Genomic DNA, 22,843 nt, shown 5'->3' on the forward strand with positions numbered 1-22,843 from the left:
ACTTTTGCACTGTAGATAATACCAGGGTCGAAAGCAAAGTCCAAATGTGAATAAAGAGCATTTTTCTGCTTGTACTTTATCTCTCTCTGCCATGTTCGTGTTGCCTCAGCACTTCTGTAGACCCTTTAGCGTCTTCACATCTTCACATGCGCTGCTGTATGTTTTTTTTTTTTTCTGTCATGGTGTAGATTTCTGGCAGAGTAGCAGCATGGTGAGTCTCCCCTTAAATCTGATCCGGCTCTGATTGGATCACGTCGCGGGTGGCTATGGAGGTCAGAGGCGTGCGGAGGGAGGAAGCTGCTCTGTGCCAGGTTTCCCATCATGCTGTGGGAATGGAGGTGTTGGATTACTATCAGTAACAGGTTAGTGGGACATGGCAGGTGCTGTGCAGAGACTCTTTCTTCTCCCTCTGTCTCTCTCATCAGAGCGAGGGGAGGTTTAGAGAGGGTCAGTCAGGTTATACGAGAGGGACAAACGATTAAAGTCAGAGCTCAGAGAGGGAGAAAAAGAGTCACATTTACACCAGCTGTCCTATACGTGTAAATGTAAATCATATCGATCGCTCACCAAATTTTGGTTCTTCATTTTTGCACTGAATTTTTGAATTTTTTATTATCTCCATTGATGTCTCAAGCTGTCTCAAGCAATATCATTTAGCCAAGTAAAATATGTGTGAAATAATTTTGGCATGTGTTTGTGTGAAAATCAGGAGCAGCAGGTTGCAGCTGCCAGGAGGTTAAGACTAAGGTCATAGATAGATTTCCCAAAATGATAACAAGGATATCTCACCCAATGTTCCCTCTCTGTCTCTCTCTATCTCTCTCTGTCTCCCATTTTCTCTCTCTCTTTTCCTCCCTCTGTGTCACTGTCTCTCTCTATCACACCCTCTGTCTCTTCTCTGTCTCTCTCTTCTCTCGCTGTATTTATCTTATTCCTTCTGTCTCTGTCTCTTTCTCTCTCCCTCTGTCTCACCTTCATCTCTCTCTAAATCTCTCTCCATCTTTCTCTTCTCTCTCTGTCTCTCTCTCTCCCTCTCTCTCTGCCACACCCTGTCTCTCTGTCTGTCTCTACCTCTCTTCATTCTCTCTTGCTTTTTCTCTCTGTAATGTTTCTCTTTTGCGCCTTATTATGTTGTATTTTTTGCGCCTTATCATCAGTGTCATTTGGCCTGAGTGTTATTTGTTAATGTGTTAAATGTTAAAATGTTGTCTAGTGCATCAATGTCTTCTGCAGATTTTCCCTTGGGAATCACTAAATTACATCTATCTATCCATCTATCTATCTATCTATCTATCTATCTATCTATCTATCTATCTCTGTATGACAGTGTGCATTCTGAGATGCACTCAGACAGTGAGGCAGTTGGAGTGAATGAAGGAGGAAAGAGTCTTTCAGCATGGAGTGACGACTCTGACAGCTGAAAAATAGGAGGCCCTGCACAGAAACACAAAAATGATGAGAGAGGGACGGTGTGTATCTCTCTCTATTCAGCCTTTTCAATGTCAGCGAGATGCATTCAGACATTCATACACTGCATCCTTCCATGTGCTGTCCTTTTCACTGAGCTGTAGCGATCCAGTGGCATGCAAAACACACACACACACACACACACACACACACAGTTTCCTGAATAATATCTTTATGTGTGATGCGAAGACAGGACACCACATTTCATAGGTGAAACTTTGGCCAAAGATGCTGATTTTTTGTCAAGGACACAATCAGGATGTGCTGCGTCACAAACTTTGTTCGAAAAGGATAATAGTCACAACACATTCATTTCTGTTTGTCTGTATTAATGCACTTTACTAGCTAGCTAGCTCATGACACAAAATTACATTATATTAGTTACCACTTTTTAGTGTTATGTTTCCGGACCAAAACATGAGACTGGGCAGCACATTGTAGGTTTGGTAGGTGGGTGAACTTGTCTATCCAGATTTGCTTATTTTAAATCCTGCATTTGCACGATTACAGCTCGGCTGGTGTGTGTCAGAAGGTGAACGCTTAAGGTTCATGAGGTGTTATGTGAAACGTCAGTGAAACATTTTACCTTCACACACTTCAGACTAATAGTTTGAGTCCAAACTAAAACCTCTTGGTCATGTAAAGACACACAAACGCATTCACGTAGACACGTCAGGATTTACAGTGACACACACGGACACCACACACGCTCAGATTTATCACATCTCACTGTGCATCTAAATATCCCTCAGAGCTACACTGTTTTTACTAGCGCCGTTGCATAAACACACATGAAAAACGGCAAACTGCAAGAACACAGCACCTCTTTGACCGAAGTAAAGCACAGCTTTGTGTGTCAGGTCTAATGTCTTACCAGGAAGTTCTGCCCCTGGTTCTAACACAATCATACTCCTTTTTGCTTCTCAGAATTCCCACCTACGGTTTTTAGAAACCAGGATGCAATTTTAGTCCATTCATAATTTAGGTAGTAAAGAATGGTGTACATATCAAACCATTTCGTAACACTTTACCTCAAGCCAGTGTTTATAAGAGTATGTGACACCTACATGCAGTAATCTCTTCAGAACTGAGATAACTGACACTGGGGGTGACTTTTTTTTTTTTTATGCCTGTGTTTGGAGTCAAAACTGTTTTAGGCGCCAAGAAAAAAAAAGAAAGAATGCCTGTGAATAAATTCCAGTGACCACTGACTGACCAGAGACATCCCTGACTTTAATTGGCCCTTAAAAAGAGACTGTGATTGGTCCAGGTTTAATTTAGTGTAGTGAAGGTTTTGATTAAATTTTCTTATTTTGTTCACAACCACATTGGTCATCTTTCCAGTCATCTAAAAGACGTATTAAAAACTTTCACTCTAGTCCAAACCTAAAGTTCCCTGACATCTTTTTCATGTTGTAACATTTGTGGGATATCTTAAACCATGAAAAGCTATGAGATACTGAGAGATAAGCAATCACATGTCCAGTATGTCACTACAGTCATGACATATACAGCCTTTATTATCACAAGCCTTGTAAATCGTTTAGTTCAATCACGTCAGAAACTCTTACATACAATATTATGGCAGACAAATGTATACATACTGTATGTTTGTCACTTGCTCTGTTTGAGTGCAGAGGTGATCCAGCTTTCAGCCGTAGCTTTAAATCCCACTTGAAGTAATCGAATGTTAATCGGATCGGAAGTAATCGGATATTATTACAGACAAATCTGGAGTAATTCAATAAATTTGTTTTTACACACATGTATGGAGGCAGTGGCACACTGGGAAAGAGAACTGCTACAACAACGATTAGCTATAAGTTTGAAAAAAAGAAGAAGAGATAAATAAATAATAAATGTTTCACTTTCTTTTTTGATTAACAAGATTGTACAACTAGATACTTGGCATTAAATAAAGTCCAAATGAGTGAATCCACACACAAGATTCACAACTCACAGATTTAATTATCATTAACATCTGATAATGACTAAATTTGTAAGAAATATTTTGGACTTAAAGGTGCAGTTTGTAATTTCTAAAAGTGTTTCTAGAAAGTGTTTACGTGAAAATCACTGATATTATGAATAATCAACTTCAAAAATACATTTGGAAAAAAAAAAAAGATTTGCGATATTGTCAAACGTTAGATCTTACTGGTTTACAATTTATGCTTTGGTTTTACATTTTTCTGGCCTGTAAATTGGCGCCGAGAGCTGCTCAGCCCTGCCTATTTTTTGTATTTAAAAATATATATATAAATAAAATAAATAAAAAGGCCGCAGAGGGAGTGAGGTCCGTTGGGGGGAAGATTAGGCCTTGTCAGTTACTTTCCTTACATTTGCAATTGATCTCACAGGCTGCAGAAGGCACTAAAAATCACAAAGTGCTCCTTTAAATGAGTAAAACATGATGTAATTGTCTGGGAAATTTAATTTGAAATAGAATTTGATATATACATAATTAAAAATGTGTTTCCATGGAATAACAGACTAAATAAAAACTGGACTTTCTGACCCTACTATAAGCCACAACTCCAACTGGATTCATCATACAGTAGATCTGTTCTGATTATTATTATTATTATTATTATTATTATTATTATAGACAACAATATTAAGTGTTCCTTTCAAACTCTGGATCTAGAACTCATATTGTGAGATGAAGATGGTGATTTTGGTAATGTAGCGCCCGATCAGCGCCCTCTTCTCCAGCTCGCTCATCTCCACCTCCACCTCCAGGGTGTCAGGGCCCTGCAGGGGGGTGAGCAGCAGCAGCTCGCCGGTCTGCCGGTCTGAACGCTGGATGCTGAAATGGCGTCGCCCACGGCTCCCTAGCACAGCAAAACGCAGAGTGTCTCCAATCATCCGCACTGTCGAAACCCGGAACAGGACCCGCGGAGCCGAGAGATTTGACACCACTGATATATGGTGGTAGGAGATGGAGTTGGGAGCCTGAGAACATGCTTTATTGTCCACAGGGCAGGGGTTCCTTTCACAGCGCCTGGTTCAATGAAAACAAGCACAATAAGAAAATTAAAATGTAAAACAGAGATAAATAATCTCAACTTGGAATTCACTGCAATGTTACTAAAACTAGACAAAGCTAGGAAAAACACTGTTCATATAATACAACTTTTTTTTTTTTGAAAAACACAATGGAACTGCTATGGGTTCTTTGGGAGAAAATATTCAGGAATAAAAACATCTAATGTTTCCAGTAAGTAAAGAATAAAACAATCCTGCATGTGCTGTCTTAGGAAAATAATCAATGTTAGGTTGTTGTGATGAAGTGGAGTTAGCATTAAACCCCAATTAGTTTCCTATAACAGCACGTCCTGAAGTGTTTTATTCCTCTTAAACCACAGCAACTTGACAATGCCTCCAATTTTTATATTTATTAAACAGTTAAAATTACTTTTTGTCCATTTGTAGTTACATTTATTGCTGTGGAATGTCTGTGGGTTCCTGTTATCACTTATGCATCACTAACGCCTCTCTTTTTTCTCTCTTGAAGTTAATATGACAAACACAAAAACACAGTTTGTCATGTTACTTAAAAACATAAAGCATTAACTCCTCTGTACTGAAGACTTTCCTGTGGTGGAAAACTTAAAGGAATGTTTTTAACCTCAGAGTGTTTATGTGGAACATCCCTGTGAATCCCTGTGAATTAGCTGTTACCATAGAAATGATAATGTACAAGAACAAAAGCATTAATATAAACTGGGGATTTGAATTACAGCCAACGCCTGAGAATTATTTATGCTATGGTATATATACTGTACATCTAATGATACACATTAGTCTTTTAATATTTGAAATATTGGATTAGACTCCAGATGAATCTGGCTGCAAAATGTTTGAGAGACAGTGCTCTATACATTAGAAAGTATTTGTGAGCATTTTAGTAAAGAATGACATAGATTGTTATATGCTATCGATATACTTACGTGGGTGAGGTTTTGACATAGGTAACATTTCGGATGCGTGGACACTCCACTTTTACGCACTGAAAACCTCCATATGTGTTGATACACAGCCTATCACGGGTGCAGTTGTTCTGCCTTGTGGCGCACTCATCGATATCTGTGTGCAGTATCAGAAGAAAGTATGTGTATGCATAGGAAACATCTAGATTTAGCCTCATTACTTTCTGCTTAACAAAAAGAATGCAAATGTTGGCACATTTGTGGTGACTCACCTCTGCAGCCTCGGCCGTCTCGGCTCACATCATAGCCAGCTGGGCATGAACAGCGATAACCACCCGGGGTGTTAATACAAGCATGCACACACAAACGACCTGCCGGCCCATTATGGAACACTTCACACTCATCAATATCTGAGAAAATACCAGAAACAGGTTCACAGTATTCTGACCTGTCATTTTATCACCACTGTTACTGAGATAGAAGGACTATTGCTCCAAATTACACTTTGAGTCTTATACTTTTATTATTCTGAATAAGAGTATTTCATATTTATAAAGAACTCAAGTATGTTTGTCAAATCAAAAGTTGTCCATTATTAATCTGAGCTGAGTCTACAGTCTCCAGAACTAGAGTCTGAATCAAGTTGAGTCACAAACCATAGATTGGTTTACAGTCTATAGTCAAGTTGTGTCTATAGTCCCTAGCTCTAGAGTCTGAAGTGAGTCCAGAGTTCATAACTTTTAGAGTCCAAATTGACTGTAGTGTTTAGTCCCAAGTAGCAGAATCTGAGTTCAAGTCCCTAAGTCTAAAGGAGCAGAGTCCAAGTCAAGTCCCTAGTTCTAGCGTCTGAATCAAGTTGAACCACAAACCATTGATTCCAAATTGAATCTATATTCCCTAGCTCTAGAATCCAAAGCTATAAAATCCAAGTCAAGTTCCTAGCCATGGAATTCAAATTGAGGCTACAGTCCCTAGCTCCAATTTAGTCCCAAGCAGCAGAGTCCGAGTTGAATCCAGAGCCCCTAGTTTTAGATTTCAAGCCCCAAGCCGTAGATTCTCAGTCCTGTCCAGAGTTCATAGCTTTAAAGTACAAATCAAGGCCAGAGTCACTAGCTTTAAAGTCTGGATTAAGTCCAGAATCCCTAGTCAGATGATCTTAGTCAAGACCAGAGTTCATAGCTTTAGAGTCCAAATCAACTGTAGAGTCTGAGTTTAGCACTCAATCGGGTCCAGAGTCCCAAGTATCAGAATCACAAACCATAGTGTCCAATTTGAGTTTTGAGTCCTTAGGTTTAGAGTTGGATTCACCTGTAAAGTGAAGTCTGAGGCTAGTCCACAGTCTCAAGTTGAAGAATCTGCATTGATTTCAGAGCCCTAGCTCTAGATTTCGAGCCCCAAACCATAGATTCTCAGTCATGTCCAGAATCCCTAGCTTTGGAGTCTGAATCAATTTAAGTCACAAACCATAGATTCCAAGTTGAGTCTATAGTCCCTAACTGTAAATTCTGAAGAGTCCAGATTCCCAAACTGTACATTCCAAGTTGAAGTCCTAGCCATAGAATCTGAAGTGAGTCTATAGTCTATAGTCTGAATCAACTCCAGAGTCCCAAATTGTAGATTCCAGATCAAGTCCTTACTTCCTAACCATCCATGGTCAGTCTACAGTCTCTAGCTGTAGACCCTGAGCAATAGAGGACCTGAGTAGAGTTCCTAGCTTTTTTGAGTCCTTAGCTTTAAAGCCCTAATCAAGTCTAAAGTCCCTAGCTTTAGAGTCTGAATCAAAATTTCTGGAACTCTACTCTCTAGAATTTCTAGAGTCCTCGATTACTGAGTCTGTGTGTTAGTCTGATCTCACAATGAATTAGAATAAATAAAGAAGGTTGGCATTTATTTAGTATATCTAACCTGTATTTCTATCTGTATTTTTCAGCTGGTTTGAGAAGAATGTTGGTTGTTTTTGCTGCTCTATGATTGCATCAAAGAACCAATATGAGCCCTGAGGACAGTTGTAACAGTCTCATGGAAACAGCATGTAGTTGTTTTAAAATATATGTTATTAAGGAGCCAATATGTACAGAATAAAGTTCTGCAGAAATATCAAACCCTCCTGTGAACTTTACAAGCAAAAAGCAAACATCCCCCAACCACTCCCCCACCCTATCCTGCTACCGCTTGACCCATTTGGGGAAACCTTAGAATGCCTGCATGATATATTTCCTCCTCTAATGCACCAAGGTAAACAAGTAAAGGCTGCTAATTTTTTGCTGACCTGGCTGACTTTATTTTAAAAAAAAAAATCTGGTCATGACATGACAGAAGGAATTTCCTGCTTTGTCTGTAGAATAAAAATAATTTTTTTGCCACAAGGACAGCATAGGACATGCTGTCGCTGTTGAGTGGGTTGTAAATGTAAGAATCTCTCTGAAACATCTCATAAAATTAGGAGCGGTTCTGTTAAGCTTACATGTAGTACATTTGAGAGTCCTTCAAAGATGTCCAACCAGAAATCCTGCAGCTTATGGCAGAAAGCAAAGCTATGAGCAAGAGGATATGAGTGTTATGTTGCCTTGATCACATATTGGAGGAATTAAAAAAAAAAAAACATATGCAGTCTTATTTTATGTATCTTATCTTTTAACCTGAATACTATTTTATGCCGAGCATTAATTGAACAAGTATTGATGCTCTTCAAACAAGCTTCCCACATCGTTTTGGGACTCTCTTTGCATAAATCCTCTTCCCACAATGCCGTAATACCATCCGTTGATGGCATGTATGTGGCTTGTAATGAACTATAAATGGAAGATATTGTGTATCCCGCTCCGGTATCTGACCTAAGACAGTCATCCAGCTTAGGAGGGCTGGCATTCTCTAAATTGGGAACATGTCTCCACATATAATCCCAGATTTGCTGTCTACCCTACTAGGTATGAATCAGGGGTTTTTGGAGATGGATGTGAGGAATGACATGGATTTGATTTTGAGCTGGGCCTTGATTTGCCTTCAAATCCTGATTATCTTGTGTTTGAAGATGCTGTGCTTATAAATTGATTTATCTAATTTTATTGGGGAAAGAAGCACTCTTCCAATACCATAAGAGAGACATTGTTCCCTTTCTAATTTAAGCCATGTGGGATGGGTGGGTCCATGATCCAGCTACATAGTGACACAGAGCACAACTTGGTTGCAAAAAAGACCTGTGTAGTCTATAGCAAACGGATGGTTATAATCTGACTGAAGAATTTATCAAGAATTTTATTTAGGAGTTAGATTAAAATGAGCTAAAATGTTATCCACTTATTATTATTGATTAGCACTAACAGATAGGGAGTGCTATTTGGCTAAACTAAAACTTTCAAATGGTGTAAGTCTAGAAGATTCTTATGGTGTGGCCTCCAGTCAGTGGCTAAGTGGTGATCTAGCCTGCAATGACTGGACGTATATACATACAGCATTACAACTCTGAGCGTTTATTCTAGAGAGAAATTGAAGGTGTACAAGTCTCTTGATGCTTACAACCATGTTGTTGGTGGGGACGTTCAAGACGTAACACTTTACAATTATAAAATCGAGGACATCATAATGATGCCATAAACTCATTTGTTAGCTGAATGAAGTTAGCTAGCAAAACTTGTTCATTATAGGCAACTCCTCAGTAAGAACATGACCTAGCTATCTAGCATCAGCTAGCTAGTTTGTTGATGTAGACTTTAGGCAAGCTAAGTAGGTTGGTTAAAGCAATATACTGTAAGTTAGACATTTTAGCTAACTAGCAAGCTAAGCATGTTAAATTCTTAGTTAGCAAGCCAACTCCACTGATATGGGAGTACATGAAATGGGCAATTCAAACCCTTCTAACTGCCTGTAAACACAACCATGTTTTGTTGGCTTGGATAGGTGTCTGATTCAATCATTTGCAATTATAACAAACATGTTTACAAAAATTTTTCATAAACATTCATACAAGTGGTTTTTCCCCCTATGATGAGATTTTTTACTGCATAAAAATGGGTACATGATCAAGTCAAAAGCCTTGGTCAGGAATATTTTGGAAGAGGTATAGAATTTGTGTGTAGTTTTGTTAAAAACTGTACATATGTCAGTAATATCTTGACATTTTTATCTGGTGTGACCAGTGCTGACCTGTGCAGATGCTGGTGTCTCGGCCTGAAATGGTATATCCTGCCTCACAGGTGCAGTGTGTGGTGCCCTGGACCTGGCTGCACTTGGACGGCTGCACAAATGGAAGCAGAGTTGTTAAAGGAAACGAGGTGGCAGCTGCAGCTCCAGAGGTGGCAGCAGAGATGTTGGTTGTGGTGGCAAAAACTGGAGGAAGAGAATGACATGTTGGGAAGCAATTATCAGCGGCATATAGTATACGTTTTAATGTGCTAGCCAGATCTGTTACATGGCTATATTGCGAATCACAGGTTTTATAAAGTATCTTTGTAATTCTATGATTAGTACAGGTCTAGAAACATTTTTCAAAATTACAGACTGCACCTTTAAGTCTGTTTAATACCAATCAAGATAAGCAAAAAGTCTTAGTAGTAGAATGACTATTACAGATTGTAGAAAATGCACATCTCTTGACAAGCTTTGCATGCAACACACTGGGTCATTGTGTATATTGCATCATGGCTTAGTCAAACAGATAAACTGGACTGTTCATAGTTTTTTTAAACATGTATTTACATGTGTTATGGCTTCTTCATGCACTTTGGCTTGCAGGAGGATATAAGATTATGGGACCTAAAAGCAGCCTCAGTAGTGTGTGGTTTTCAAGATTCATTTAAAACATCATTACTCTAAATGTGTGCTTTCCACTTGTGTAGTGCAGAATTATGTTTGCTTTATTTACATTTACAGCATTTGGCAGACGCTTTTATCCACAGTGACTTACAGAAGTGCCTGGTTGTCTACTTGGAAAACAAACATGCCTTTATGCTTGTGCACATCACAAGATCACAAGTCTAAAGATGCCAACAATTTAAAACACTGCCAGAAACAGACATCAGTGCTGTTAAAGAGGTAAATGTAGAAACCTATAAGTAATGCACAAGTTTCTCTTTGTTAAGTGCTTTAGTTTGTGTTAGAGGATAATGAAAGACTCAGCAGTTTGGACAGCCAGGGCAAGTTCATTCTACCACCTGGGAGCAGGGCCAGACAAACGTTTTGATGCATGCATTTCCTATGTCTTGAAGGTTGTTTGGTCGAGTCAAGGCTTGAGGTACATGGTAGATTTAACAATTTTTTAAAAACTAGGGGCTCGGGACGTTATTTATTTCTGTTTTGAACATCTGTCCACACTGAAACTGTGTTTTCTGTCCACTGACAGCCTTATTCTCCACAAATGCTCTCCACATCAAGATACGTGGATTGTGGGTCTGTATATTTGGAAATACAGACATCTATTGTCCTGTGATAGGCTCCTGTTGTTATTGTTGTGCTATCTGGCCACTTTTCTAAAATAGAACAGAAATACCTTGAGCATAAATTCAGAATTCCTGTGTGCACTGCTCTATACTTCACCTCTGCCTGACTATAAAATAAGCCTCATTTATCATTTATTAACAAAACGAGCTAAACATTCCTGCCAAAGTTTTGGCCACACTGATTTTCTCCATACTCATGTGCATATGTTGATAAATGCCAATCAGCTATAAATTACAAAGCAAGTTCACGGCACATGGCACAAAATTCCTAAACTAAATGGTGCCTCTTAAGCATGGCTTGTGCTAAATATTCCAGTAATGCAGCTCAGCCACTGCGGTGTCTCCGCTACAATAGACACAAACTAACTCTTCCTCCTTTTAAAAGTTAGCATTTCCTTTGATCTAATTGAATGGCTAGTCTTATTTGTCTTAATCTATTGATCAATTTCTTTCAAGTCATTAATATGAAGCAATTGAGTTTCACAAAAGTTTCATTAAATTAGTGTATGTTATTGAAACAAATAAGAAATTTAAACTTGACAGCATAATTTGTAAATAAAATTGCAGTAACGCTTCACCAATTATATAATGTGAAACTGATCAATCAAGGTTCATGTTAGTGAGTCTCTTTATATGTACATGTACACAAACTCTCATAGTTGAGTTTTCTGGACTAACTGGATTTCCATGAATACCATGTTTCTTGTGTAAATGCTGTTGAGAATGATTTAATTCTTTGTCTTCTTTTTTGTCGCTCTTGCTCTCTTAAATTTTTTTTTATTATTTATCTACATTAGTATTGTCAAGACATAGTAAATGAAATAAAACTGAATTAAGTATGGCTTTTTTAAATAAAATAATCTCAGTAGCCTCACATGTTGGCGTTGGAGATTGGCACGTAGGTCCAGCCCATCCTCTGGCACATGCGCATGTGAATCCATTCACTTCATCTGTGCATGAACCCCCATTGGCACAGGGAGAAGAGGCACACTCGTTTATTTCTGAGGAAAGACAGGAATTCAGTCATTAATCTATCCATAACACTAAGCAGATGCATTAAGGTATGCAGAGCTCTGACAGATGAACAGCTTCATGTAACTTTATACTATGATACTGATGCAGAGATTAAGTAAAGTATGTCCTGTACTGTGTGCTTTCACAGCCAGCTTTCTCTTGTGCCGATGGAGCGTTCTTTGAGCCTAATCGACTTGTTGGACTGCTGTCTGGAATTAAATGGTGTGTAAAACAATGCACTGGGCCAAAAAATTTACAGAAGCCAAATGAAACTCAATCATGCTGAGGAGCATGTGAAATCGAAAACTTCTTTTCCTGGGGAACAATGTGGGTGATAATGTAAGCGATGTGTAAAAGATGAGGGAAGTGAGGGTGATGGGTGGAGTTGAAAAAAGATGAGTAATGAGGCTGGACAAGTATAAGGAGAGAGAAAGCAACCGTGACACAGGACCTAATCCAAAAAATTTACCATGCTGCACAAAAAATATGGGCCTTTGTAACATTTCCACTCTGCAAAAGTTGCCTTTTTTTTTTTTTTGTTTTTTTTTTTTTGTAAAAAGTAAACTTACGTGTTGTGTTCATACAGCTACATAAGATATTTATGACAATGACATCAGCAGTTATAAAGGCTCATTCCAACAGATGATTTTTAGATGTTTATAAATGTTTATATAACTTTATGTCAGTTGTCATAAAGGGCTTATGCAGGTGTTGTGTAGCCATAGGAACAGGTGTTATGTCGACTTGATGTCAAATTGACAAAGCATCCCAACAGCTGACATACATTTAAACAAGCCTTTATAAACGCTAATGTAGACTTATGTCAGTTGTCATATAGGGCTTATTTGGGTGTCACACAGCCCTGTAAACACAGTAAAAGTGACATAACTTATACATAAATCTGTCACTTCACACAGGTGTTATGTCAACTTAATGTTAAATTGACAACAGCAGCCCAACAACACAGGTAAGCCTTTGTAAATGGGCTTATGTGGATGTCTTGTAGCCCTGTGAACACAGTAAATTGTCATACCACACAACTGACAAAATAATCAGTCTAACAGCTGATGCAGAAAAGCCTTTATAAATGTTTAGGTAGGTTTATGTCAGTTGCATATAGGGCTTAAATTGGTGTTATGTAGCCCTATGAACACAGTTGAGTGTCATAACCTTATGTGAACAGAACTCTCTCACTTCACTCAGATATGTCAACTTGACATCAAATTAAATAAAAAAAGCAGTCCAACAGCTGACATAAAGGGCTTATGTAGGGTCATGCAGCCTTATAACCACTTCCTTTGGGTAAAATGTTGCCAAATTTATTTCCTTGTATTACTGACCCTTGCAGACAGGTTGTTGGCCGCTCCAGGTGAGCGACTCCTTACACTGCCGAGTCTCAGAGCCCACCAGCTCGTAGCCTGAGTCACACAGGAAGTGAACCTCATGACCCGGCAGTAGAACTTTCCCTAATTTTCGTCCATTGAGGGGTGCCTCCAGTTTTGGACAGGAAGCTGTGTAGAGAATAAATCAATGCATTATTATATCTGCTAGGTTTTTTTCTCCACAAACCGATGATACTCATCAGAAGCTGCTACCATCACTGGGTTTGGCAGCCACACGGGCCGTGCTGTTCTGCAGCTGACTGATTTTCCTCTTCAGGCTGCGGAGACTCTGCAGGTACGAGGCCTCATGTGATGCCAGCAGCTTTTGTGCTTGGCGTAGGGAATTCTGCAGCTCCTGTGTACTGGGACATTCCTGCGGGAACAGACACAGTCCTGTGATGTAGCGATTTGCCAAAATAACAATCATAATTAGAACTACTAATTAGGCTTATTAATATGTTATTCATCTTGAAGCATATTCCTTAGTAACTACAGTGAAACTAATAGGAAATGTGTGTACTGTAGGAATGTAATCTGGACCCACTAACAGTTTCCTAGAGTTCAAGGGGTTAAGTAAGGAAGAAAACACAAAGGGGGTGTGCTGTTATAGGAAAATAAAGAATGAAGCAGAATTACTATTATCATCCAAATTTGATTATTTATATATAACAGCATGTCCTGAAGTGTTTTATTCCACTTACTGTATACCACAGCAATATGCCAACGATTTGTTCTTTTTTCATTAAAGAATGACATGTACATTTTATCTAGTTATAGTTACATTTAATGTTGTGGAAACAAGTCAAAAAAGTTAGTTCCTGTTTTTACTTACGTTAAAGCAGCTAAGAACAGTTGTTCCCTCACCTGTTTACCTGTGACTTTTACAAAGAGCTGACACTGGAGACTCCTTCTATAAATGTTAAATAAATGTCTCCTCACAGAAAGCTTCAAGGATTATATATTTTCCTTTGTTAAAGAAGTGCATGTTTTTAATATGTTTATTATTAGATTTTCAGCAACAGACGTTCCTGTATGAGTTGTTACTATAGAAACGATAAAGTTATTAATATAAACCTGCGCTTTGCAGCTGCACTACTATCAATGCTGCTGTTATAGAAAATTAATCAACACTTTCTGACAAGTTAGAATTGAGAATTCAACAGCTCTGTGGTATAAAAACGGATATAAAGAGGACCACTGTTAGTCTTTGGCAGTTAATTATAAGACAGCTTTCAAAGAGTGTGTGTGCTTGATCTTAAAAAAAATCTTTGAATCTGGAAATATTTGTTAACTGGGATAGTTCATAATCCATAATTCATATTCCCACATTGGTGTGTAGTATCACACATTAAATATCTTCTCTAGGATTACTGAGCAATGAGATTTATTCATCAATTTCAGACCATCATTCACCTAAAACTTTTTTTTTGTTTTGTTTTGTTTTGTTTTTACAACCCTGGCAGTTCCACTTCTCCTTATCCTTCTAATTGGCAGTCCTGCAAACGATTAAAGCTTGTGGTGGTTTTATTCTATGGACTGTGTTCAGTCGTGAATGATGCAGTGTCTGGCCTTATGACGTGCATGACGTCACCTGTAAGAGGCAGATGGAGCTCAGAGCTGAAAGACTAGATTGTACTCGTGAGGTGAATGAACAGAGTGTATGCAGAGCTTTACACGCTCTGAGAAAATCTTGCTGCTTACAGAGAGGAAGGGCAGTTCTGATGTGGTTCAGTCAAAGGACTTTAAATAATTTGTTCAGAAGTTGGAAACAGCCAGGGCTGTGTTGAAATGCTAGACTTAAAACTGTTGGCAGGACTCTCACCCTACATCTTACTTCAGACTATTGGAAACAGGATTGGTATAAATGAAGGTGAATTAAGAAAATAAATAAATACATTTTATTTAAAAAATTGCCATCCACATCATCGTATTTGCTGTTAACAAATGGCTTGAGTGGATTTTTTTAAACTTTGGTGAGGCCAAATACAGCAACACCACATGTATAAAATAGAAGCTGGGGCTGATTTCTTTCTAGCCCAGAGTGTAGATTCACACAGCCAAACACTGACTGTTGTATTAAATATTACACTTAATGAAACGCCCCCTAGATTTGGTGATATGTTTCATCAGTGATTGAGAAGCTGCACAAGAAATCCAATGGCGGGCATAACAAGCATGAACGAGGTGGATTATATTTTTGATAATTAATTTTTCCAATGGAATTGATTGGAAATACACTACATGGCCAAAAGATTGTAGACATCTGACCATCACAATCATATGTGTTGTTGAACATCCCATTCCAGATTTAGTTCCCCTTTGTTGTTATAATAAGCTCCACTCTTCTGGGAAGGCTTTCCACTAGATTTTGGAGCGTGGCTGTGGGGATTTGTGTTCATTCAGCTGAAAGAGCATTAGTGAGGTCAGGCACTGATGTTGGGTGAGGAAGCCTTGAGTGCAGTCAGTGTTCCAGTTCATGCCAAAGGTGTTCAGTGGAATTGAGGTCAGGGCTCTGTGCAGGCCACTCGAGTTCTTCCTCACCGACCTTCACACGCCATGTCTTCATGGAGCTTGCTTTGTGCACAGGGGCACTGTCATGGTGGAACATGTTTGGGCCTCTTAGTTCCAGTTAAGGGAAATTATAAAGCAACAGCACACAAAGACATTCTACACAATTATGTGCTTCCATCACATATGGGTGTGATGGTGGATCCGCACTCCATCCTGGGAACACTGGGCGCAAGGCAGGAATACCATGGATACCATGCCAGTCTATTGCAGGGAACCATGCAGACCTAGTGGCAATTTAGAGTCATCAATCCACATTCAAGCATATTTGTGGGAGGTGGAATGAAACCAGAGAACCCGGAGGAAACCTAGACCACACAGACACTAAGGGGAACATGTGAAACTCTAATGTCTATTGATAAGGTATTCCTACAATTGTCACAAAGCAGCTTTACAGAAATCTAGATGTCCTTTTAGATCCCTAATAAACAAGTCTTGGCAGCACTGGCAAGGACAAGCTCCATGAGATGACATGAGGAAGCAACCTTGACTCAAAATGGAGCCCATCCTCTTTAATTTCTCTGAAATATTGCTGTATGTTCTTCCTTTTGAGCATTATGGGATAAAGTGTTTCAGTTCAACCTTTAACATTCACAATACCGTACATGCAGCGTTTCTTGCTGCTCATTGGCTGCCATCAAGGGGAAGGGCACTTTTTTCATGTTTTCATCTTGCATGACTTATGTAAGTAAGCTAAATATTTGCACATCCTGTGAAAACATCTTGTTCTTTAACTATGAAGCATGGAGTTATGATGGCTCAGGGGAGACTCATGTTTTAAGAGAGAGTAATGCAATTTGACAGTGCACTCTTTTTTAGGGCTTCTGCAAAACATTTCAATTACAGTATAATTACACAATGTTGGTGCATACTGACTCAAGCTTCTATAACATTTCCCTTACATAAATGTACTCTAGATGCCTTAAGTATCCATAATCATAGTATAATAAAACTGTTCTTAGACATATACCGTCTATATAAGTAAATGATTTTGAAATCTCTTAATTTGATAAAGTATTCTGAGCATATTAGTTTAAACCTTTATCACATAAAACCCAATTTAATGTGGACTTGAGTGTTTATTATATTCGGAAATACATTTCATAACCGTATTACTACTCACAGGTCTTAGTTTAGTAGTTTACTCAACACCTAGTGCACTTCTCTTCAAGCATACTTAGACATGGTAGTAAATGTCTTGCAAATGTAATCTGTAAGTATTCTTGATACTTAGTGTACTTCTCTCCAAGTATATACATTAGCATAGTTGTCATAAACATGGAAAAACTTCTAGCAGATGTAAAAACAAACTTTTTTTTTGGTAATGGTTAAGTGTCTATGTTAGCTGGTTAGTGATTGGTTAATGAATGGTGAGCTTGATGATGATGATAACTATTATTATTATTATTTTATTATTTATTTTTTATTAATACATTTATTACATTAAATTCTAAGCTTTTTACTTAAAACTATATAATGTATGTGCTCATAAACTGAAGTTAGACCAGTGTGTTCGGCATGTGTAGAGGTTCTGTATGAGTCACACCCCTCTCTGTTGACCTCTCTTACACACACACACACACACACACACACACACACACACAGCTATGAGGTCTGTCTTTGACCTTTAACCATTTCCTGTGCAAATATTTTGTCTCATGCAGAACATATTAATCTACATGTTCAGGTTACACGTGAACGTGTAAAGCATCAAATGTTGCTTTGATGTGTATCGTAATTTATATTTTTGAACATAATCTCTTATTCAACCCTGTGTAGGATAAGCGGTGTAGAAAGTGGATGGATGGATGGATCTCTTACTCATTCCCACAATAACACATTAATACAAACTTTATCTGTCTTATTATTTACACAAAAACTGAAAATTAATGTCTTCAAATATTTATTAAGAAAAGAGAGGAAAGTTTACATGTATGAACAATATTTCATAACACTATACAGTGTAATGCAGTACAGACATACATTCTTGGCTTACATTATCAAATTTATCAATGTTTGAATAAAAAATAAAAGTGCACAATAAAAGACTGGTATCTGCGTCACTCACCTGCCCATAGATGCTGTGAATCTGACCGATACACATAATCAGCAGTATGGTGCGAAGTTGACTCATTTTCCTGATAAAAACTTACACAATGCTCAAAAGAATCTGGGGAATCTTGTTAAATGTCCTGAGTCTTTAAACTCACTTCAAAAGTCCCAGAAAAGTTGTGAAAGTCCACAAAATGTAGTACAGAGAACTTGGGGCCAGTTTCAGGAGCCATCCAAATGAAAGCCTTCTGCCGTCTGCAGAGCTCATTTTTATAACCCGCCACCGTAGACTGGTGTTTTTCTTCTTTTCCTTTTTTTTTGGAAAGCACATGCCAAATTTTCTCCTCATAAAAGCCACTCAGTTCTAGTAGCCTATTTGTTAACCTGGAGGAATATAAAATCCGCTCGTCAACAACATCTCAGGCGCGTATCAGTGCGATGGACCTATTTTTATCGGGTGAAAGTAGGAATAACAAGCATGATGTTTTTCAGACTAGTTTTCTGAAGCATTATAGTAAAGAATCAGCACTATTTTGGTAATGGTTCAATTGAGTGCATTACAAAATATACTTGAAAACACTGTGTGGATTATATTGTACCTGTTAGACTGTAAACAGTTTGTTGCCATTAGATGGAAATGATTCAGAGCCTAAAAACTTGGCAATAGGGTTTCCCACAAGGTTCCGTTTCAGTTTAAACAGATTCATAAGCTCAACTACACAAAATGAAAGAGTGACTAAAAGGCGTAAAAGCTTGCACGAATAGAAAGTTCCTTCTCCTAAACAAACCTTACCTGCAAACAAATAAAACACAATTGGCCATGCTGTTATAGGAAAATAATCAATGACGGGATGGCGTGATGCAGAAAGAGTGAAGCAGGGTTACTTCTACTACACCAAAGTTGATTATTTTCCATAACGGCATGTCCCAAAATGTTTTACTCCTATTATACCACTGCAATTTGCCAATGGTAACCATTCTGTATTTATTAAAGAATGACATAGAATGTTCATCCATTTATTGTTGCATTTATTGTTGTGGATAGTCCCTTAAAAAGGCCCTGTTATCACTTACATTATAGCATTCCATCACCAGCCTCTCTTTTACAATAAATAAATAAATGGTTAAAAAACTAAATAAAAATGCAGCTTGTCATGTTACAAAGAAACTGCAAAAATCAAAGTCCTCCATCCTGAAGGCTTACTCATGTCAGAAAATTTAAAGTTACAGCTTTACCTCTGACTGTTACAAACACTGGACACGTCTGACACTGGAGACTCCTTCCATAAATGTTAAATAAACATGCCCTTACAGAAAAGAGCCTGTATACAAACCTGTCATTTGCCTCACAGTATTGAGGCAATAACTATTATAACTATTGTCAAAACTGCTGTTATAGAAAATAAATCAACATTTTCTGACCTTCAGATTAAACAGCGCTGTGGTATAAGTTTGCTTACTTCACTCTAGAGGTAGATACCTATCCTGTTCAACCAAAACAAAACTTACCGTTAAGCACCCTGGTTTATTATTTGTTTTCCATGTAATCTCTAAAATTGCATATTACCATTTGAGACAAAGAGTTATAATGAAACATGCTAGCCTAATGTAATGCAGGGAAACTAGTCCATGCTTTCATAACCTCCAGATTGATATGTAAAGCATTTTGAGGTTTTGGACTGCTGTATAAAGACTATTGTTACTATAACAATAACTTCAAAAATTGTGTCAGTAGCCTATCATGGGACAGGTAGACTTTCCTTAAAACTTTAAACCAAATGTGTACCAGTGTTAATACAACAGAGGACATAAATGTAGCATGCTAATTGGTAGTCAATCTAAAATAATATGCGTATGGAGAACCCAGCCTAGCTGCTATTTCCACATTCACATGAATCAGTTCACTTGAGAACAGCACTGTCCCTGAGCGGTTCTAGCAGCCGTGTAGAAGCACTCTGCCCTCTGCAGGGAGACTTTCCCTTCCTCAGTGCATCTCAGGACAGAAGAACTTTACTGATATTATGCTGAAATAAATGGATATAAAAACTACTGAGGAATATCTTTACCATATAACAGAACACATTTTATATTCAGTGAATGTCAGCATAGCAGACACCCAAATGAAAAGCATGGGGCCACAAGCATGATGTGTAAATGCAAATTGAAATGATTTGGAAGATTTAAATCCAATTTAAGTCAGGATATGTTAGTTATCTATGCATTTCTCACAGGAACATTGCCAAGCGGAGGATTGGGAGGCAATTTAATTCTGTGCTTGGATGTGTCTTGCATTTTACATAATGAAGACGTATGTATTTACATCGTTTAATCATTAAATTGCAAATTAGGCATTAAACATGAAGTCTGAAAGCTAGCTTTAGGGATATATGTGAAGCCATGGCCTTTTAGGGCTTCTGTCTTAATGGGTAGTCAGATAACATGTTGGGTAATGTAGGAAACTCATTATCATAAACATGACAGGTGTTTATAAAAATCTCAACTCTGTATCTTAGTAAATGATAAATCTTGAACACCATGGAATATCACATTATTATATATATATATATATATTATTATAAATACTTATCAATAGTATATATAGTATTATATATACTATTGATAAGTAACTTCCTCTGATGTCATAAGCAGGGATCATCCCATGTTGAAAATACCAGAGGCGATGGGAGCATGTTTGGATCTGGGTGGTTAGTAGGAGCTTCTACTGAAGAACTTCTTTTCTGTTTCTGTAAGCCATGAGAATCCAGAGAAGCTCTTGTCCTTTGATAAAACAAATCATAATCGCCTGAGAAGAAGCCTTATCCAAATGATTTATTGTAAACGGTCACGTTAGATTACATTTAAAACCTTTTTTTTTTTCCTTAAATAAGCTATGGTCAGTCTTTGCATGATAATTTCAGAATCAGTGGCTTTGCCTCCACTGGAGTATTTCATCCAGATGCTCAGACGCTCAGAACCACTCGTTCTTGTTGACAGTTGGGTTTGTTGTCTATCCCAGAATTTTTTTGTCATCTGTCCAGAAGCATTTGCTCCCAGTCTTTAAAGTTTAACAAAAATGCAGTGACTCTTGACTTAGATATAAAAGTGATGGATGCAATTCCATATTTAAGCAACTAAAAAAACGTATACTCCCAACACAAGTTTTATTCCTGTAGTAGTTTTGCATTATCATTCCTGAACCTCAAAGGTTACAAAATGCAAACATAATGAGACATTTTGACTGTACCAATGTTTTATAATAATAACAATCTGATCAGAAGCATATTATTCTGACACTTTTCATATAGGAATAATGAGACACTGTAGTACCACTCACAAAGTTTGTTGTATCAATATTATTGTTGGCAGATTTGGCAAGAAAAATTGAAACAATTGAATGATTTTGATTGTAATAGCATATATTCCCAGTGATGCACACTTATATTCTGTGAAAGAAAGCCCTGAATTATAAACTCAGTCATCATTTTTGCCACATCTTTTGATCAGTGAAATGAATCAGAGTTTCTTGAGTTGTTTTTAAAATGTAAAAAATGGAAATACTACAATATAGTCTATTTAAATCTTTAAATATTTAGTTTTTCAATACTTAAGTTTATTTAAAACAGGTAACACTTCAATATATTTTATTTGACTTTAATTTTGGCTTTCTGAAAAGCTACAAATTTACATTGTGTATATTTAAAATGTCTTTAACATAGTTTAAAATTTTCTTTAAAAAGTACTGTGTTTGTAGAAAAATGGCTGAATTTGATGGCAAAACTGAAGAGAAATAATGCCCTAAACTGGCTGTGAATTTTGCTGATCGAATCAGAAAAAAAGTGTTTTAGCACAGACTGATAAAACAGAGCTGCAAATTCACCTGTTTGATTAAAGCAGAGAAATTTTTTGTATAAAACCGCACTAAATACTTGCAATGGCTTTGGAGCAATCACATCCAAGATGATGTAGTACAGCTACCTGAAAGCCTTTAGCTACAGAACATGTGTACTAAGCTAGCTAACATGGATAAAATTAGTGACAAAATATATTGAATTGTTATGATATGTATTGTTTGGTTACTGTTTTATGAACAGAATATGACAATGCAAACTGAGACTTGGATACTGAAATCCCACTGTGACAAATGTGAGCTAGTTTACTAGTAGCTAACTATTCCTGTGAGGTGTTAGCGGTTATGTGCCACTCTGACGAGACACTGGCTACGTTTACATGCACATCAGATTGCGTTTAAGGTCCATACTCAAGTTGCAGCCATATTCCGAATATGATGTTTATATGCGTACAGGCATCAGAATATTCCTGCATACACGGTTGCTGTAAGTATGCCGATCTACACATGTGCTTTTCCTTTCCCGCTGTTATTTCCCGGGAGATTTCAGATGCTGCCATTGGTTATAGAGTACGCTCAGTTATTAGTTTGATTACTAATTTTTTTACACACTAATTTAATTAGGACTCTAACACTTCTCACCATCAAAAATGGAAATGGATCGGGTAAGCATCTGTTAAGCTGACAAGGTGATCTGTTAGCACCCATAATTCCTTGCGGACTGAGTATGTGCATGTATCTCCTTTCAGTGGATTTTCTGAATAAGGTGTTTACATGCAACAAATTTCCGATTAAAACAGACATATACCAAAGGTGGGAATCAGAATATTGTCTTAATCTGAATCGGCCAATCGGATTGCAGTGTTTACATGACTCAATACTAATCAGAATATTTCCAAATTCTGATTAATATTGGAATATTGATGTGCATGTAAACATAGTCATTGTAAGCGTAATTACAGTGGGGTTTAATAGCAGAAGAATTTTCAATCATCTCAAACATGAGAGATATTATTTGTTTACTAGTGGTTAAATACCAGGCTAGCTAAGTTAGCTAACATTAGTTGGGATCTCAGGTGGACACAGTGGTGTGCTCTAATTTGCATATTCATGTTTATTCATAAGCCCTGGCATACTCAGTGAGAA

General features: G+C 37.6%; 1 protein-coding gene across 1 annotated transcript; it reads right to left on the reverse strand.

Annotated features, from left to right (window-relative positions):
* Positions 1-1,980: 1,980 nt before the first annotated feature.
* LOC113526894 (fibulin-7) lies at positions 1,981-18,135 on the reverse strand. Its single transcript, XM_026914328.3, has 8 exons — positions 17,867-18,135; positions 13,444-13,603; positions 13,189-13,359; positions 11,710-11,835; positions 9,543-9,725; positions 5,672-5,809; positions 5,421-5,556; positions 1,981-4,471 (listed from the first exon to the last, which is right to left on the reverse strand). Exons 1-8 carry the CDS (start codon positions 17,930-17,932, stop codon positions 4,111-4,113), a joined length of 1,341 nt encoding a protein of 446 aa, XP_026770129.3. The 5' UTR covers positions 17,933-18,135; the 3' UTR covers positions 1,981-4,110.
* Between the last annotated feature and the right edge of the window lie 4,708 nt (positions 18,136-22,843).

The sequence above is a fragment of the Pangasianodon hypophthalmus genome, chromosome 6 (genome assembly GCF_027358585.1).
Source record: "Pangasianodon hypophthalmus isolate fPanHyp1 chromosome 6, fPanHyp1.pri, whole genome shotgun sequence".
NCBI classification, from domain to species: Eukaryota; Metazoa; Chordata; class Actinopteri; order Siluriformes; family Pangasiidae; genus Pangasianodon; species Pangasianodon hypophthalmus.

Bases quoted from the DNA above. Each gene is read 5' to 3' on its own strand.
- LOC113526894 (XM_026914328.3), bottom strand. From the start codon at position 17,932: ATGAGTCAACTTCGCACCATACTGCTGATTATGTGTATCGGTCAGATT. The intron at 9,726-11,709 runs GTGAGGCTACTG...CTCTTCCTCCAG, and splicing joins CCAATCTCCAACGCCAACAT to TTTTTGCCACCACAACCAAC. The intron at 5,557-5,671 runs GTGAGTCACCAC...TACTGCACACAG, and splicing joins AGACGGCCGAGGCTGCAGAG to ATATCGATGAGTGCGCCACA.